Below are 14,998 nucleotides of genomic sequence, written 5' to 3' on the forward strand. Positions count from 1 at the left end.
TTGCTATTTGTAGTACAAAATATTTAGTACCAATATGCTCATCAAAAGTTGTTGGAATTTATTATTGTTGCTGTGGATGGATGGTATAGTTTGAAAGTAACTCTAGGAGGGTAGAAAGAAATAAATAAATTAAATTAAATTATCATATAACGGCCCTTATCTTATAATAATACAAAAAAATTATTATTAAAAAATTATTACTTTTACAATAAATATAATATATGTTGATACATGATTAAAAAATATATAAATACAAACTAATATGACACAAAAAATATATTTTAAATTTTATTTAAAATTAACATTAAAATTATGTATAATTATATGTCAAATAAATATATACTTATATATATTATATCTATAATGACACTTTTATATATTATTGTATATAATATTTATTGTAAATGGAGAAAATTAACTCACGATTCATTCAAACATGACATTAATTAAATAATTTTGCTTGAATTGAATTTTAATATAATACAATAATCCAAATAGCTTATAGCGATTAATGAAATATATGGCTACATTTTTATTATTAAATATTTCAAAGAGTTATAATAATTCATGCACACTGTTTAACTAATTGAGTTAAACTCTCTTGATATGTTATTTTATCTGATCTTATTTTTTTTAATTTTGGTAAAAAGAAATTATAATTATTTCTTTCTAACGTTAAACTTTTAACCTTAGTTTTAAAAAAATTTCAACAAATTCCAACTCATGACCCAACATTTTTCTTGAGAGAAAAAGTTCTTGTAGTATCTTTGTCTTGGACTTCGCCTAGTATATCCATGATTTCCCTTATTTGATTTGGCTCTAAATTCTTAATTTAAAAGTTTTTTCTTTTTTTCTCATATTTTTTTCTTTCTCTGGTCTTTGACTTCTGGGTCTCCGTAACCTAATATAATTTAGAGGCATGGTTTGGGACTGTTGCAACAAGGAATTATGTCGATGTCAAACCCCCTGCCAATGTCTCTCATTTGCACTTCAGCTTCAGTTCAGCCACTGAGACAACGAAGCAAACAACATTGGTATTTCAGTTTCTTCTTTTTATGCTTTGACTCATATCTTACCAATTTCTTTTCTTTATACTTTGACTGGTTTTGTTACCAACTTCATTTTTTCATGCTTTGACTCATATGTTGCTCCTTTATCCGAGGTATTAGGCATCGATGAGGATACAGATTCAGATCAAGACTCTCTTCCCAAATACTTACTTATGCTTTTTTTTTTTTAAAAAAAAAAAAAGAAGAATTGATAGAATGAAAATACACTCTTAATACTAACGGATATAGTGCCAATGACATACTAAAATTGTCAATAGAGAACTACCTAAAAGATTATTGCACAACCAATGAAAAACAATTAATAGAACTATTTAATACAAGATTATTGACTAACTAGCTTTAGACCTCGCACATGACATAAAATTAAGACTAAAATATATTTTTGTCTTATTATGAAGAATATTTTGATCTTTTAATTTTTAAAAATTCATTTTAATCCTATCAATTTTTAAATTTGAGTTGTGCATTTAAACCAGTGATTGCTTTTAATATTGGAGCAAAATTTTGAACTTCTTTTTTATTAATTCTTTAAGTCTAATTGCGAGGTCTAAATATTTAGTATGAATCATAATTCTAATATTTTTAAAATCTATTTTCTATGTACTATGTTCCAGATACTATAATAAATATTTAACGGGATTAAACTATTCCTATCAAGATGACAGATCCTTTTTATGTTTTGTACTATCAATAGGATCTGTGGGGGGAAAGACACACGCTAGAATGTGGATTGAATAATGTGTATAAAAAACTTACATGTTTGTGCAGTGAAAAGAAAATAACTTATTAGATGAAGCACTAGAGTAGACTCAAATGAAGTATTAGAGATTTTTTATACTGATTTGTCTCAACAACCTAAACTATGTCCAGTTTTCAATCCAACCAAATTGAGTTTTACTAACTTTCACATAGTTATAAGTATTTTTTTTACCAAATTACTTTTGATTCAATCCTAAGTAGTATTTGACTTGCCTCTTTAATATTTTTTGAACAAGTCTCCCCAAGCTTAACAATAAGTATTCTTTCGACCAAGCCTCTCTAGGATCAAACACTAAGTATACTTTCAAACAAGCCTCTTCAAGCTCCACACCAAGTATTCTTTCAACCAAGCCTCTCTAGGCTCAACATTAAATATTCTTTTACACAAGCCTCTCTAGGCTCAACCCTTACAACAAGGTAGTGAATGATTACAAAATTGTTTCATCTCTTATAGACATGATTTAATCAACAACGCAAGCACAAATAATCTACAAAGAAATATGTACAAGATTTACAATAAGAATGTTTCTTTGTTGTTTTTCAACTTTGTATATTTTTGTATGCTACTCTACAAATTTCTTGATGTGTATTGATTCTCTTTGTCTTTGTATGTGTTCGTGCTTCTCTTTTATTCTCTTTTGTTGTTTGAAAGCTTGATCCTTTTATAGTAGCTTCAGAGAATATGACTGTTACAACAACTTTAAATTGAACTTTCAATTTACTTCATGAGTTGCTTCGTTTGTCTTCTTTACTAATCTTAGAGATTACCGTTGATGCATTTAATGTTAGTATCAAGTATTCTTTCAACCAAGTCTCTCCAAACTCAACCCTTACAACAAAGGTAGTGAATGATTACATAATTAAATTTTATCTCTTTTAGATGTGATGTAATCAACAATGAAAGTACAAGTAATCTACAAAGAAATATGTAGAAGATTTATAATAAGAATGTTTCTTTGTTGTTTTTCATCTTTGTATATTTTTGTATGTTACTCTACAAATTTCTTGATGAGTATTACTTCTTTATGTCTTTGTATGTGTTTGAGCTTCTCTTTTATTCTCTTTTGTTGTTTGAAAGCTTGATCCTTTTATAGTAGCTTCAGAAAAGATGACCGTTACAACAACTTTGAGTTGAACTTTCAATTTACTTCATGAGTTGCTTCGTTTGTCTTCTTTGCTGATCTTAGAGATTATCATTGATGCATTTAATGTTAGCATTAAATACCTTTCAGTAAAGCATGTATCTTTTATCTGATCTAGCAAGCTACTTATCATCATTTTCTTCTAAATTGAGTATGACATAAATAATGTTAGCACAGAGTAGTTGAAGTCAACGTATAATAGTCTTTTGTAGAGCCTTTTTCATTATATATGGGATTTTGCCTTTTACTTCTCACATATATTTTATCTTTTTCTTCCTTAACAACTTTTGATAGTTTTGAGACATCTCTCTTATTTGATCTGTTAATAAATAACATCTTTAATGAAATTTAATGTTAGTCTCATTTTGAAGTATGCGTTTAATACAATGAGATAGACTATATGTTCTGTCTGATTTTCTTCATCTTTCAGATGATATATATTTTTCACATTTTGTCTTATATAGTATATCTTTGTAGATATTTGGCTTTGCTTAAAAAAATATTTTGTTTGTTATCATTAAAACTTGAAAGATCCAAGATCGTTTTTTAACTTAAAAAGATCAATTAAAACAAGTCACACACTCATATTTCGAAAATACAGAAACAAATAAATTCCACGGTCAAACTACCAAATACAAATGAAATATGTGTCTATATAGATTGTGTTCATGGATTAACGAAAATGCGCAAAAACTTTATTTGTTTCTGTCATTCTATGAGTCTCTTCCTTTTTACATATAACATCATCATTCCTTTTAGCAGCATCCACTAGTTTGGAACTTAATTTAAAAGTCATATTTCAATTTGAAAGTTTTCTAGATGTCCCTAATAACTAACGAATGACAATCCACGAAACTTATTCCATTATATTCATTTAAATGAAAATTAGGTAATGCAATTAATTAATATTTTAACCCAAAAATATACATAAACATAATAAAAAAAGCTAAACAAAAGAACCTTATATTTTCAGTTTTCTAGTCATTATCTGGTCTTATTTTACATTTTTTTTATCATGTTTTTGTCCTTTTTATTCAAATGTTAGGCAAATAATTTATATATATTTTTTATGTAAATAAATTTAATGAGATAAAAATAATTATAAAAAGTTGTAAAAGATTAAAATATAGTTGAAAATTATATCTTAAAAACGGTTGATGTTTTGAAAGGAGAACATAAAACACTACAAGAAAACATTGAAATAGCTGCGAAAAATAAGCATTGGTTAATAGCTGACGCAAATACTGTCGAAAAAGCCAACATTATTCTTTAAGAATAACATCGACTTTTCTGACACTAATTTAATTTTAATTTAAATTAAATTAGTGTCGGAAAAGCCGACACTATACATAAACGCTAAATTTAAAATATATATAGGGTCGACTTTTTCGATACTAAACTTAAAATAAATATTTTAAATTTAGCGTTTATATATAGTGTCGGCTTTTCTGACACTAATTTAATTTAAATTTAAATTAAATTAGTGTCGAAAAAGCTGACGCTAAATTTAAATTAAATTAGTGTCGAAAAAGCTGACGCTAAACTTAATTTAAATTTAGTGTCGAAAAAGTCAACGCTACATCTTAAAATAGCGTCAGCTTTTTTGACAGTATACGTGCTTTGAAAGAGATAAAGATAATTTTTTCAATGTTATATACGCAAATGTGTTGTGGTGCACTTGTTTATCAAGTTCACTTAAGATCTCAAGGTTCACGGATCGAGTATTGAGAATGTTAAAATTACGAACGAATGTTAAAAATACGAACGAATAAATGATAAGCTAAAAAAGAAGATGAAGAAAAAAATAAAATAAATTTTGTGTTGATGTAATGTCGGCTTAACTAACAATAAAAAATTAAAATAAATAAATTTGTTATTAACGGCTTAGCCGACACAAAAAAAATTGTGTCGGCTTAGTTAACATTAGTCAAAAATCGACGAATAATCAATAATATTATGTTAGTTTTTATGATTTAGAGTCAACTTTTAACCGACTCTAAATTACAACATTTTTGTAGTGAAACAAACATTTACTTTGACTTTGGCTATGGCTACCCACCAAAACTAAAATAAAAATTATGTTAATTTTATAATCTTTATTTTTGTATCTTTATCGATATAAAAGTTGTAGTGTTGTATAATTATGCATTAATTCTACAATAAAAAAATTACATTTTAAAGTTCTATATTAATTTTGCAAAAAAAAAAAAAATTGTATGTAATAGATTCTGCAAAAAGAAAGCTAATTTTTAAATAAACTAACTATCATTCTTATAATTGATTTATAAGATTTATAAATTACTTTGTAATTTTTTTTTATAAATTACAAAGTTCTACATTAAATATGCAAAATGAATGTATGTAATAAATTTTGTAATAAGAAAACCAATTTTAAAGAAATTAATTATTATTCTTATAATTGATTTATTAGATTTATAAATTATTAACTTTTCAATTGTTGGCTATTTAGATTATTTTTTAAAGTTCTGCATTAATTCTGGGGAAAATGTGAGTGATAAATTCTACAATAAAAAAGCTATTTTAAATAAATAATTAATTATGTTTATAATTAATTTAATAGGTTTTATTGACTCTTCAATTGGTGGCTATTTAGCTTATCAAATAGCAACATTTACATATAGACATTAATAACCAATAAAAATAAAATAGACACGATATAATAAAAAAATTAAATGTTGTCTATACATATAAATAGATTGATTTGAATCTAAAATGAAAACATATAATCACCTGTTCATGACATAATAACATTTTCTATAAGGTTTGTATCTTAATATTTTTTATTATCAATATTTATATCCTTGATGTATATAATATAATATATTTAAAGGCAATAATCAAATTTGATAAACATATTTTTTTTTTAAAATTTATTTTTAAATGTTTAAATAATAAGAAATAATATTTAAAAATAACTACTATTATAAAAATAGGACTTAAACTTAATATCTTAAGATTTAATGACCAAATACAAAATTAATTAATTTAAAAAATTTAATAATTTTTAAATATATTTATTAAATAAATATAAAAATATAAAATGTCTGGATTCTACTAATGCTATATATATATATATATATATATATATATATATATATATATATATATATATATATATATATATATATATATATATATAATGTGTGAGTGTGGGAGGGGATAATAATGAAGAATATTCTTAAAGACTTAAAAAAAATTGTGTCAAATGATTAAAGTGAATTTTCATTACATTAATTAAATAAAATATGTAGATATAGCCAAATCAAACAAATATTTAAAATAAAAAATATATCACATGCAAATTATATATTTTATAAATTTATAGTTTTTTTTCACAAAATTATGCACATTAATTACCACATATATAACATTTAACAAATAAAACACAACTTATAATTAATATATTAAACCTTTCATATTCATCTTATAATTATTTTTAAATATTTAAAATAAAATAATTTATCTAATATTCTTTTCATTTTTTTTCCTATATATTAATTATCAGAGTTTCTTAATTCATTAATAAATTTCAAAACTTCCTAAACCAATAATAAATTTTAGTAATCAAAATAAAAAAAATTCTCACATTATATTTTTAGCTTGCATTGCACATGTCAAAATCAAATTATAAAAAAAAAAAACTAAAAACTAAAAAATTTTGTGACACAGGTGCCCCTAACTCTATTTTTTGGCTACAGAGGGGCGAAAGGCCCAACTGGCCTTAGCTTAAAGTCCAATCCTATAGAAGGAGCCCATGTTAGAATGATAAGTAAAATCAACAATAGGCTGAGCTCAGTTCAGAATTCAGATGGCAGGAAGTAGGAACCCACAGATGTCGTTTGCTAATCAACTCACCATGAAGCCCCAACAGGTTCTATGTTGCGCGGTAATCCGAAATTCAAGGAGAAGACAAAAAAACCCTCGGTTTGGTTCCTTAACAAACCAAAACCGGAACGAACATGAATCTTTACAAACATGAAACAAACTACCTAAAATAATGCAATCGAAGAATGAATGTTCAGGGCTTATGATCCTATGCCACTTCCAAATGGCCACCAATTTTCAAAATTATTATTATTATTATCTCTTTCCTCATCCATTTCGCAGACACACGACACACCGCTCTCTCTCAATGCGTCGTGGCCACGTGCAGTCAATTCCGTTTCAAAATTTCAACCATTCTCTGCTTACTTCATTGCCGCAATTCAATTCCTGAACAACAAGAACCTCCCGTTGTTGTTTCTGCTTTGCTCCTCGAAATGCAACCTCGGCTTTGACGAACTGTTTCAAATTCTAATCCCGCGCGTGTTTGTTTTGGCGTTTCGTTTTTTTTTCAATTTTGTTGCCATTTCTGAGAATCGAGTTCACCTTTTAAATCAGAAATGGCTGAAGAAAAGTCGTTGAATAAGTCATCTTCTTCGGGTTCCAACCAGGCTCCGTCGCCGTTATCTTCGTCATCGCCGCCGGCTGACGCAGAGTCTCCGAAAGCTACTCCGTCGAACTCTCCGCCGCCAGCAAAATCTCCGCCTGCGCCACCGCCGGAAAAATCTTCTCCGCCGCCGACACGGTCTCCGCCGCCGCCGACAAAATCTCCGCCACCGCCGGCGAAAACTCCGCCCCCAGCTCCGTCTCAATCTCCGCCACCAGCTCCTTCTGAAACTCCGCCACCGGCTCCGTCTCATTCTCCGCCGCCAACTCCTCCACGGTCTCCGCCGCCGACTCCGCCGCGTTCCCCACCACCTTCCCCTCCTCCGCAGAGTCCACTACCGAAACAATCCGCACCGCCTCCGTCTAAATCTTCGCCGCCTCCGTCAACTCCCCCGCCGGTAAAAGGTTCAACTCCTCCACCCTCCCCGTCGGTTCCACCGCCGGCGCCGCCGCTGCCTTCACCGCCACCACCTCAAAACTCGCCTCCAGCACAACCCGGTGCCCCTCCTCCGCTTCCACTTTCGCCTCCAATTCCCGCCTCAACTCGACCTTCACCGGCTTCCCCTGTCACTCCACCGGCGCAGGCGACCGGTGGGCCAAGACGCCCTACACCGCCGCGATCACTGCCGGTTTCCCCACCAAAATCAGGCGTTGCTCCCTCTCAGAGCAAGCATCCGTCCACGTCATCTAGCTCCATCAATAGCGCAGGCGAACTTGTTGGTGTTACTCTCGCCGGGCTTTTCATCCTCGCGTTTCTTGCTCTAGTTATTTACTTTATAATATGGAGGAAGAAAAAGCGAGAGAATATCTATGCTCAGCCACCCCATGGGAAACCTCATATCGAAGGAGGTATACTCTATGTTTTCTATGCTCATCTTCAATGTTACAACTTACAAGCAAGGTGTTTCATTTATTTCTTAGTTTTTTATACCTTTGTGCATGGTGTTTGATTTCATCAGGTGATGATGTGCATTACTACGTAGAGGATCCTGGTTTTGGGAATCTTCAAGGTGCCATGCATCTAAGAACTCCTTCTGATAACGGTCAGGGCCAGCACATGAACCCTGGTCAGATGGTTTTCACCTATGAGAAGATTGCGGAGATCACTAACGGGTTTTCCAGAGAGAACATAATAGGGGAAGGGGGATTTGGATATGTTTACAAGGCTTCCATGCCTGATGGTAAAGTGGGGGCGGTTAAGATGTTGAAGGCTGGTAGTGGGCAGGGAGAAAGGGAGTTCAGGGCTGAGGTGGATATTATCAGCCGTATCCATCATCGGCATTTGGTCTCACTAATTGGTTTTTGCTTAGCTGAACAGCAAAGAGTGCTTATATATGAGTTCGTTCCTAATGGGAATCTCAGTCAGCACTTGCATGGTAACGTGAGTTTCTTTCTTTCTCTCTTTCTTTTTTAAAGAAATGAGTTTTTGTTTTCTATACACTTGAAGTCATTCTCATGTGTTTATTGTTTGTATGTGCCCTGCTCACAGGAAATGAATTGCCTGTTTTGGATTGGCCCAAGAGGATGAAGATAGCAATTGGCGCTGCCAGGGGACTGGCATATCTCCACGAAGGCTGTAAGTATCTCTTGCATTTGTGCCATGGGATTATCTCTTCTTACATATAATGCAATAAAGCACAATTTTATTTTGAGAATATGGTGCCATTTCACCGGAACAGTTGATAGGGGAATGATTATTATCTCAATAGTAATTTTATATAATTTAGATAAGCTAAAACATTTAATATGTTTCTAGGCAACCCGAAGATTATTCACAGAGATATTAAATCGCCAAACATACTTTTGGATGATGCTTATGAGGCACAGGTATGGATATTTTTTTATATGTGTTCTGTTTCCTGATTTGAATTTGAAGTCCTGGATCTCAATTTAGCCTTGTTTTAACACAGGTTGCAGACTTTGGACTTGCCAGGCTAACGGACGATGCTAATACCCATGTATCTACTAGGGTGATGGGGACCTTCGGGTGTGTTTCCTGTCTAAATCATGAATCAAGTTTACAGCATTCTAATGTATAAGAACTTTCATGAAGGTTGTCACTTGCTATCAATGTGAAACAAACAACTCTTTGGTTGTAAAAAAAGAAAGGAAAATAAAAGTTTGTGTGATGATATGGTATAAAAATGGTGGTTATTAGAATATAGTATTCTGAAAATACGGGAGACATTTATTCTCAATTGAAAATTGAAATATTGCTTTGTTCAATTATTTTTCATCACCGTTATTTTGGAGGACAAGTAGACTTACTCTTTAATGGGGTGAACCGGTTTTTTTAGGTTTTGAAGCCACCTTTTAAGGTTTGAGCTTATAATGGAAGCCTTATCAGGAAAAACCTTCAGCAATGCCAAATGCTAAACTATCAACATGTCTAACTCGTTGTAACTCCAATTTGCAGGTACATGGCTCCAGAGTATGCAACAAGTGGAAAATTAACTGATAGATCGGATGTTTTCTCTTTCGGAGTTGTCCTCCTTGAGCTTATAACAGGGAGGAAACCCGTTGATACAACGCAGCCCATAGGAGAGGAGAGTTTGGTTGAATGGGTACGTTTGAACCTTTTTCTTAGGTTTTTTAAGTGAAAATTTCAATTTTCAATTCCCTTCCCTCTCTTTCCCTTATTTCTCCTAGGTACCTATAACTGGGGACAATAGTATCATTAACAAAAAGATATTAAAATTTCATATTTCAACAATCTTCATTAAGTCAATCATGTTCAACTGCTAATGTTGTCTTTTTTTCTTGCGAATTGGCTTGCAAATGTGCACTTTGAATGATGTTTTCCTCTTTCCACAGGCTCGTCCACTTCTCCTTCGTGCAGTTGAGACAGGTGACTTTGCTGCACTAGTAGACCCTAGGCTTGAAAATCAATACATTGACAGTGAAATGTTCAGAATGATTGAGGCATCTGCAGCATGTGTTCGCCATTCTGCTCCGAAGCGACCTCGTATGGTTCAGGTGATAATAAGCTTGTGCTTCTTTTTTTCTCTCTTATTAATCTTGACATAATTATCTGCAATTGTAACATTTCTATCTTAACTCGTCCAAATCATTTGCTAATGTCTCCCTTGGTTATTATCAGGTGTCAAGAGCCTTAGACAATGGTGATAAACTATATGATCTATCTAATGGGGTGAAATATGGTCAGAGTACTATTTATGATTCTGGCCAGTATAATGAAGACATTATGAGATTCAGAAGGATGGCTAATGGCAGTTTTGGTGATTCTGAGTTTGATACGTACAGTACAGATTACCGATCAACTGTTTCAAGAGAAATGTCTGGGCCCAGACATGCAAGGATGCCATAGGGTGCAGATAGTGATACATAAGTTAGAGTTTTCCAAGGCCAAAGTAGCAATACCTAGAACATGTCTTGAGGGAACACACATACTAGCGCTGTAGTGAGCATAGGCATATTGGAGTTTAAGGCTTCTGGTTTTAATGAAACTAATTCTGCCAGACACTTATTCCTGAAACCAAAACTAATTTCACCAAACCCCTCTTCATGACGTTGCATCATCTTACAAAGCACCCTGAAATTTTTTGGTTTAGAGATTGGAACTATGACCTTCCAAAGTCCAAACTTGCCAATCCTTACCACCATGAAAATTGAAATATGTAGAGATTGTCTTTGTTTGACTTATGTCAATCAAAAACATTATTTTGTTTCTATGTCTTCAATTTTTGTTCAGTTTTCTTTCCCCCGTCTTTTTTTGTTTATAGCGGGGACATTGATAGGTTGTAAAGTATAAATTTGTTGAGTTTACTTCTTAATAAGAATTGTGATATGTATATACAGGACTAGGAAGATTTAATTTCTTACTGCATTTTTGCAATGATACATTGAGTTTATATAAATGATATGAAATCTTATATTTTCAATTTTGAATTTATGTTTTAAGACCGAGAGTACTTGTGAATTGCAAATTTGGATCATTTATGAGGCATAGCTCTACTCAAAGTGAACTATCTACGTTTATAGTCCAATTTTTTTTCTCTCTAAGTTGTGGTACGCATGTGCCATTTTTAGATAATAAGAAGAGATTATATCATATTATTTTTATTGGTTTATTTCACACGTAACTCCATAATTGTGAGATATTGTTATTTTGGGTTTACATCCTTAGGATTTTGTTTTTGATTATCACTTAAAAGACTTTGCTTGTAATTATCACTTAAAGGACCTCTGAACATTTTTTGTATCCCATCAGTTATGAGACTTTGTTTGTATCTCAACAATCCTCACTTCTTGTTATTTTTATTGGTTTATTTCACACATAACTTCACAACAGTGAGATATTATCTGCATTGAGTTTATATCTTGATTATCACTCAAAAGAGTTTTTTAACTATTGAAGTATATATGTGTTTTATAAACTCTTCTTTCTCTTCTTATTTTAACAATATGGGATTTCTTTTTTATATTTTATCAATTGTATGAGACCTTATTTGTATTCCACAATTGTATGAAACTTTATTTGTATCCCAAGTCCTTTAATTCTCACTTGTAACTAGAATTCCTAAACTCGTTGCGGATTTTTTCTTCTATCATGGACCTGTTTGCTCATCAAATACCCTTTTTTTGGTCTCTTTGGTTAAAGCTACTTTTCTTGTTATTAACGTGTTGGTCTTGCTTCTTCTTTAGCGCATAACCAAGAATTCATCCTGCCAATCTGCTTCATTTCTGCTTGCACCTGGGAACATATTGAAACAATTTGTATTGAGGAATATATTAAAACAGGATTACAGAAATTCAGTTTCATACAAAGCTAGGACAAAAAAAAAGTAATATAGAGGTTATGCCAAGTCTTTGTACCTCCATCTGCGTCTATATTTCAGTCCAGAAAGAACTTTGATTGTGACCTCTTCTTCCTGTTCTTCTACTTGAACTTCCTTTATATAGTCATTTGCTTCTGCAAGAATTGAAGCTCTATCCATCATGTGCCAGAATTCAGGGAATTAGATACCAAGCTAAATAAAGAAGTAAATGAATTTTGTCTGTAATGGTTTTGCTGAGAAATGTTTGTAATCGGTAGGAAAATGATTTATGTTAGATATATAGTATTCACAAAAATCATTTTTGATTAAGTAAAATCAATTGTCTTACTTTCTATACAAACCTTATTTGTTATTAGAATTAAGCTAATGGGTGAGAAGTTTGTATAATTGGTAATCAGAAAGACCTCGTTATCATTATTATAAGGGAAAGTTAATAAATAAACAACTTTTTTTTTGAAAATCATGGTAGGTATGATAAATGTTACACTTTCTCATTAAGCGCACTCGAAGACCTTAGTTTCTTTAATGCAGAAAGAAAGGTTATAAATTCATATGGATTAGTATTAACTCCAAGATGGATTAGTTTCATTAACTTAATCTTTATTCGTTTGCAGCACAACTTCTGTTTGCGTCTGCTGTAATTTTTGGCTCTCTAAGTAATTATTTCTTTTGCTTTATTATAATCCAAGTCCAGTTCGATTTGAGTTCCTTAAAAAACATATAAATAAATTTAATTACATAAAATAATTAAAAACCATCATTTTTTTTATCCAACCAATCCATCAAGTTTAAATTGAGTTATTTCTATGCTTACACTCTCTTTAATTTTACAAATCCATAATGCAGAAAGAACACATGTTTTGTTTTCTAATATCAAAACAAGGGCACAAAAAAGTAGAGAAGATAATTATACATTTCATCTTGCAGTTGCAAATCTAAGAGACTGAAAAACAGAGAAGATAAATAAAAACACAATGGTATAGTGGTGGAACAGTTGCCAACAAGAAGATGGACATATATGTCTACATAATTATAGTGTTCCCTTATAATTCCCTTCATGGACCTGGTCTTGGTTTTCCTTGGTGGCCAAGCTTCATTTCAAAAGTTTTCATGTCACCATGATGAGGAATTGGCTTCATTCCTCTGCCTGCTCCATGTCCATTAGGCTTGGAAGCAGCGATTCTCTTGTCAAACCCGAATTCAATGTCCACTTCTTTTGGACGAAAATTGTGGTTCTTCTGCTGCTGCTGTTGCTGCTTGTGTGGCTTAACATTTTTCTGGCTGTGACTGTAGCTGTGGCTGTGGCTGCGTCGGTTGCAAAGCCTTCCAAGACAGCATGCAACTGCAGAAATGACTACTATTATAGCCAAGACAACAAAAACTGACCCAAAAGACCCATTTGAATGGTGAGGTGGTGACTGGTATGTGACACTGGTGGGGTAGACCTGAACAGGTTGCTGTTGCTGCTGCAGTGGCTGTGGCTGTGCAAGCGGTTGAACTTGTAAAGACATGTTGAATTGGAGAAGAGAGATCAATAGTTGTGTTGAGGGGTGTGAGAGTTGTGGGGGAATAGGTGGATTTGATATTAAAGCTGCAGCTCTTGTTCTTTGAGTGCAGACCAAGGTAGATTTGGGTTAACTCCTCAAGCAAGCAGATAAGGTGGTGGTGTGAGAAGAGCTTGTGTAAATAAGTAGGAATTTTTGAATTTAGAAAAAAAGGTGAGAGGGGAACTTTCTTTAATAAAGAAGGCTACTAAAGATATTCTTTGTGTTCTTTAAACTTATTGGCTCCTATGATTGCTTTGTAAGGAGAGAAAGCAAGATCTTGCAGCATAAGGACACATTACACTCTCAAGGCCCCATGAATGAGCAGCTTTTGTTTACTGGGGTGTTCCCACTCATAATCATTAGAATGAGATAGTCTATGCCTCTATGTAGTCGATACATGCCAAATTGTCATCATGTTTTGTTGACAAGTGCGTGTTACTTTTCTTAAAACAAATTAGAGTTTAATTGGCATGTCAAATAATCCTAAAACACATTGTGAATGTAAAAAACTACGTCAAATTATATGGGGATGGGGAGTTTTGTAAGGCTTAAACTTTTTTTTTTTTTTTTTAATCATGCTCAAGTTGTTAAGAACCTACTATGCATTGCATGGGTCAGTCTTTCGTACAAAATACATACCTAGGGTCTAAACAAAGTAATTGTCTTTAGGAGCTGGATGATGTTCCAAATATGACGCATAAAGGAACATCTAGTCAAGGATTTCTCCGAAATTTGTGAAAGGGGGAACACATAGAGAGAGAGACCAGCCTTGTTTTATTAATATAGGGATCTGTGCAAAAGTATCTAGCACTAACAATTCCAATATCAATCTTATAATTAGCTTAATGGGGTAGCCCTCCCTTTATTCCTTTTCAAAGTGGGAATCTGCTTGTGAGTGTTGAGTAGGTAGTAGAGATATTAATCTCAATCAGATACGTTAACTTTGTTATCATACACTTCAGTTAGTTAAATCATTGTCCTCATGATTCTTTTCTTAAGTCAAATTTTTTACTTGAGTGTTATAAATAAAGTTAAAAAAGATTTTCAGGCATTACAAGTTTCAGATAAAAGAAATAGGGGTTATTTGTTTAGTATTTAAAAATTTAAAAAAAAAAAACGGAAACTATATTCTTTTTGTAAATATAAATCATGTGTTTTTACTTTTTAGTTCTAAACAAGAACTAAAATTACGTTATATTATATGTATTGCACATAGGGAGCAAGTTTTTCTT

At 32.0% G+C, this 14,998-nt stretch overlaps 2 protein-coding genes across 2 annotated transcripts; one reads left to right on the forward strand and one right to left on the reverse strand.

Annotated features, from left to right (window-relative positions):
• Positions 1-6,774: 6,774 nt before the first annotated feature.
• LOC109801242 (proline-rich receptor-like protein kinase PERK12) lies at positions 6,775-11,329 on the forward strand. Its single transcript, XM_083066899.1, has 8 exons — positions 6,775-8,269; positions 8,380-8,796; positions 8,910-8,996; positions 9,177-9,247; positions 9,331-9,407; positions 9,837-9,984; positions 10,235-10,396; positions 10,521-11,329. Exons 1-8 carry the CDS (start codon positions 7,375-7,377, stop codon positions 10,746-10,748), a joined length of 2,085 nt encoding a protein of 694 aa, XP_082923025.1. The 5' UTR covers positions 6,775-7,374; the 3' UTR covers positions 10,749-11,329.
• Positions 11,330-13,060: 1,731 nt separating this feature from the next.
• LOC109801399 (uncharacterized) lies at positions 13,061-13,937 on the reverse strand. The gene has a single exon (XM_020362455.3). It carries the CDS (start codon positions 13,728-13,730, stop codon positions 13,275-13,277), a length of 456 nt encoding a protein of 151 aa, XP_020218044.1. The 5' UTR covers positions 13,731-13,937; the 3' UTR covers positions 13,061-13,274.
• Positions 13,938-14,998: the final 1,061 nt, after the last annotated feature.

The sequence above is a fragment of the Cajanus cajan genome, chromosome 11, assembly GCF_000230855.2.
Source record: "Cajanus cajan strain Asha chromosome 11, NIPB_CcT2T_4, whole genome shotgun sequence".
Taxonomy (NCBI): domain Eukaryota; kingdom Viridiplantae; phylum Streptophyta; class Magnoliopsida; order Fabales; family Fabaceae; genus Cajanus; species Cajanus cajan.